Source organism: Elephantulus edwardii, unplaced genomic scaffold (assembly GCF_000299155.1).
Source record: "Elephantulus edwardii isolate Elephantulus edwardi_28Jun2011 unplaced genomic scaffold, EleEdw1.0 scaffold00222, whole genome shotgun sequence".
Lineage (NCBI taxonomy): Eukaryota > Metazoa > Chordata > Mammalia > Macroscelidea > Macroscelididae > Elephantulus > Elephantulus edwardii.
Window position 1 is genome coordinate 2,020,638 of NW_006399972.1, and position 5,370 is coordinate 2,026,007.

The following is a 5,370-nucleotide window of genomic DNA, read 5'->3' on the forward strand; positions in this document are numbered from 1 at the left end:
TTTAGAGGCAACAAAACTAACAATCATAATCCTATGGATGCCACTTATTTTAACAATATGAAGAAAGGAAACATGATCGCAAAGTATAATATATCCTGATAGGTGAAAATGAAAAACTATGAACAACTTAAGCAATGAAAATGTTCCCTTTGGAAACGTAAATACATGATTTCCAAACTGATTCAACTTATAGTATGTCTCCCCAAAATAAGTAGTTTGAGTTGCATGGCCTGCTGAGTTGCCCTTTACATAAAACAATTACTTCATCACAATGGCTTCTGCATGGTGCTGGCCCCTTGGTGTGGGAGGGCAGGTAAGAAGCCAGTATCACTGTGGCTTTGCAGGGTGACTTGACTAACTTTTTCTCCAGTGCTCCCACCACAGCTGATTCATTCCACCAAATTCACAGTATCTCCAAATCAACATGTCGAATTTCAGGATTTCGTTTCTGCAAAGAAAAATCACCATCATGTTATTCACAAAACAAAATCTTGTGTTCTTTTCATCATTCAAATAATCTGGAAGCAAAGCCACTAAACATTTTAGTCAAATAGTTCTAAGCAAAAGGACTATTTTCATAAACAGGTGAGCAGATTATTATATGTACTAAGGCACTACAGTAAGTAGTCAGCTTTCTCTCAGACTGTTCATGTGTTCGTTAATGGACTGGAAATGGGCTTTTTTGCCATGTGGAAAAGAAAGCCAAAAGGGGAAATTGGTAATCACTTATTTTATACACTTTTTTGTTATTGTTGTGTAACATCAAGTTGGAACCAACCCACAGCTGACCTTCCAGCAGGTTTGCAAAAGCAGTAAATTGTTTGGGAGGAGACTGCCCATCTTTCTCCCACAGAACACTAACTGGTGAATTCAAATCATGTGTCTTTGCATGGGCAACCCAATTCCTTACTACTAAGGCATCAGAGTTCCCTTTAATATATTTTAGTTATAAACTATATAATCTTTGGTTAGGAACTGTGATAGAAAGTGCAGCTACAATTATTAAGGCTCTGTACTTGGCACTAGGAGACTCAAGTCTAGTCAGAGTCAGAAAGCCAAGTGCAGGAATAAGCATTGACAGGTTAAAGTTGTTGGCATGATGTGTTCCCTGCAATGCACCAATGAACGGGTCAAATCCTTCAGTCACTCTCCAGAGGAAAGATGAGGCAATCTCTTCCTATAAAGATTTAGAGCCAGTGGAGGGTGGCCACGGATCAGAACTGACTGACTTGAAGGCAGTACAGTCTAAGACAGAACAGGACCATAAGGTTTCCAAGGCTGAACTCTTTATGGAAGGAGTCTGCCACATCTTTCTCTGCCTGAGTAGAGCAACTAGCAGGTTTAAATCAACAACTTTTCAGTTTGCCACTAAGAGCTTAACTGCTGTACCACCAAGGCTCCTTACTCCTGGGCCAGATACCAAGATATATACAATAATGAACAACATAGAACAAAACAGCATTTGCCTTTGATGAACTTCTATTTAGAGGGGAAAACTACTATTAGTGGAAAGAAATTGCACTGCCAATCCAAAGGCATGCAGGCAGTTCACATCCACCAGCTTCTCTGTGGGAGACGGATTGGCAATTTTCTGTCATGTGATTAACTTTCTCTGAAAACCCACTGGAAAGTCAGCTATTGGTCAGTTCCAACTTGATGGTACTTAACAATAACACAGGATAAAACTGATACATAACAGCGCAAGGTTCAGATCCATTGTTCATAGGGTTGCTGTGAGTCGCAGGAAAACATGCTGTCAGGGACCTCTCCAGAGCACTTAAAAGCAATGATGTCAGTCTAGAGACTAAGTGTGCCTGATGCAGGCCATGGTTTTCACAATTACTTACTATGCATCAGAGAGCTGGACAATGACTAAGGATGACAGAAGAAGAATTGATGCCTGAGTTGTGGTGCTGGAAAAAGAGTCTTGAACATAACATGGAACTCCAAGAAAACAAACAGGTCTGTCTTGGAGACAATGAAATCAGGTTTCCCCTTGGAGGTTAGGATTTTGAAGCTCTGTCTCACATTCTTTGGGCATGTGCGCATGAGGAACTAGTCCTTAGAGAAGGACACCATGCTCAGAAGGGTGGAGAGACAGTACAGAAGAGAAAGATTTTAGATGAAATGGATTGATACTGTAACTGGGGCAATGGGAGTTGGTGTGTCAGAATCAGTGAGACTGGCTAAGGACAGAGCAGGCTTCAGAGATGCTATACAGGGTTGCTATGAGTTGCAGGCAACTAGAGGGCACATAACTACAAAAACAAGAAGTTGCTCCTTGGAGGCAAAGATTTTGAGGCTCCATCTCACATACTTGGGCATGTTGCCAGGAGGGACCAGTTCTTGGAGAAGAACCTCATGCTTGAAAGGATGGAGGAACACTGCAGGAGAGGAAGACCCCAGATGAGATGGACTGACAAAGCAACTGGGGTAATGGGGGTAGGTGTGTCACTGACTGTGAGATTGGCTCAGAACAGGGCAGGGTTCACAGTTATTGTGCATAGGGTTGCTATGAGTTGTAGTCATAACACATAACAACAATGGTATTATTTAAGGTGCTCTGGTGAGGTAGTGTATACATGTTACACTACTAACAAAAAGGTCAGTGGTTCAAATCCATCAGTTGTTCTATGAAAAATGGATATTCTCCTCCTGTAAAAATTTGTATCAGAAACCTGATGGAGGGTGGCCATCAGTCAGAATCAACTCGGTAGTGGGTTTGACATTGTTTCGTTTCAGGTGACATTAGGGTTGCAAAGTGTTTAGAAAAACATTTAACTCAATTTTCAAGGGGAATTCAAGTGTAACAGAATATAATATGATAGACTGTGTATAGGAGAGATGCTAATCTATTCCTGTCAAAGATGAAGTCAATAATATTTTAAAAATAAATCAGAAGAGTAGCATAAGCATTTTATACAGAAATAAGGTAATAAATACAAAAGTAGTACTAACAAGGTAAAGGAAACAAGGTAAAGGAAAGCATTTGGAAGAGTTTGGCAGGTGATTTCTGTTACAAGCTTTTCAGTTCTAACATTATAATTTTGTTTTATTTTGGTAAAAATAGTCAATAAATAAAGAAAAACGTTTCTTTAAGTGATTCTGGTAACAAGTAGTACAAATAATGCCTACCTTAAAAATTAATTAATATCCTAGGAACATATGCATATTTTTCACATTAAAGGAATTGTCATAAAACCAAAATCTAGTAAAATACTAGCATTCACCTTAAGCCAGAACATTCTATTCAATGTACAATCATAATTTTCTTATAACCACTGCTGTTCATATATTAACCTGGAGAAATTCTGCTCTGAGATCCTAATGTAAGAGTGACCAGCTCTTTCCCCTGCCATCCAAATGAGAGGATATACAACTGTTTGCAACTTTTTTTTTTGTTCGCAACTTTTTAATGCAAACTATTCCCTATGTGTTAAGGGGAAAAAACAAGAGCACAGTTGTTATCAAGCTGATGGCTAACCCATGCATATTTCAACTAGAACTGTGTTCACAGGGTTTCTTCCAATAGCTAATCTTTTAAAAACTATCACCAGGACGTTCTCCCAAGGCACATCTGGGGAGAATCTACTTTTCCAATATTTCAGTCAAACATCTGCACCACCCAGAAACTATATTTCCCAATGTCCATTGTTAACTGCCACTGAGTCTGTCCAGACTGTGTCAAGCCCACACACGAGAGAACAAAATGCTTCTTGGTGCTATGCTACCACAAGACCAGCTGCAGAATGGGCGGCTATCACTTTCTTCTAGTCAGTTACAGTCTGGAATCTGTTCAAACATCACAGAAAAACCCCTGCCTGCAATGCCAACAGGTGGTGGCTGTGCGTGAGGTACACTCCATGTCTCCAACACGGAAAGTCAGGAGTCTATTACCAAACCATTAAGAAAGATGGCTGCTATTTTTCTTTAAGGCATGCCGTTAGTATCCACCGTCTGTTCTGCAGGAGAAAGATGGGCAACCCACATGATCCACTGACGCTGAAAATCTGCTAGAGGGTCACCCAAGAATTGATTCTGACTTGACAGTACACAGCAACAATTTTTCCTTAAAACTAAAGTGAGAATCTAAGCTGGGGAGGGGAGAAGGGTGAGGATTGGGGATTTAATCACAGGGCTGCACATCTGATAGATGGGTGGAGGGAGTGGAAAGATCCAATGTAAAAAACAATTTACAGGAACATTCTAAGTAAACTAGTATAAAATAAAAATTTTATTTTAAAAAATCAACTAAAAAGTATTTTAAAATTTAACTGCTTCTATTAAATAGTAAAGAAAAAAAAAGATTTAACTTAGAAGTTTGATGCTTTCCATCCCAGGGAGATAAAAAAATAGACAAAATGAAAAAGCTAAGTTTATCCATTAGCATTTCATTCTGCACAACAATTATTATCCTCTCTCAAAGTATCTATTAACAGTAGGTCTCAAAACCTGGTCCATATGGGGTCCCTGTAACCTTTTCAGGAGCTGTTCCAGGCAAAAACTATTTTCATAATAACATGAAAATGTGATTTGCCTTAGTAACTATGCTGACATTCCTCTGTCAGTGTAAAAACAAGGTAAAACTGTTGGCATTTCTATACAAATCAAGGCAAATGGCACCGAACTATACTCAAAAGTCATGGCCACACCTAAATCCACTGCCGCTGAGTAGGTTCTGACTCACCACTACCCTCCATTGAGATCCCAAGGCTATAAATGCTGACAGGAGGAGACTGCCCAGTGGCTGTGACCTGCTCACCTTTTATTTATTTATTTTTTTTAAATCCACAGGCTGACACTACGCCATCAGAGCTCACTGGCACACACACATTCAAAAAAAAGGGAGGGAAGCAAGCTAGTTTCACTTTAAACTGTCCTTCATGAAGCAGGAGAACACATTGATTTTACTGAAATAGGAAGTACTCTGAAAGCACTCCTGCTGTCTGCTCAAGTATGATGTTGTCACAAAGAAAAACACTTCTGTGACCAAGTGGAGAGCTTCATCAGAGGCCTTACCTACTCTTTTGAACACTGTATTCTTACTTGAAAGAATAACTAACAAACTCTAGTTATTTAAATTTGGATATCTGCAGATGTATTCTCAAAAATAAATAAAATGTTCATGTTATTTCAAGGAAAACCATTAACAGTATTTGATGCTAACAAAAAGTTCAATTTTTCAAGTGAAAATCAGGATGTGGAAGATTTCTATGATCCTTATGGTCTCCAAATATACAGAAATATATGTTGTTGTTGTTGTTATGTGCCGTCGAGTCATTTGCGACCATAGCGACCCTATGTACAACAGCCCTAAACCGTGCTCTAGCGACCCTATGTACAACAGCCCTAAACCGTGCTCTATCCCAT

The 5,370-nt window shown here is 39.3% G+C and overlaps 1 protein-coding gene across 1 annotated transcript in view; it reads right to left on the reverse strand.

The window, feature by feature from the left end:
- Positions 1-403: 403 nt before the first annotated feature.
- Positions 404-5,370, reverse strand: part of SLC30A9 (solute carrier family 30 (zinc transporter), member 9) — a 111,603-nt gene continuing 106,636 nt past the window's right edge. The window contains exon 18 of the mRNA XM_006898178.1: positions 404-448. Within this exon, the coding sequence (XP_006898240.1) occupies positions 404-448 (45 nt within the window). The remainder of the gene's footprint in view (positions 449-5,370) is intronic.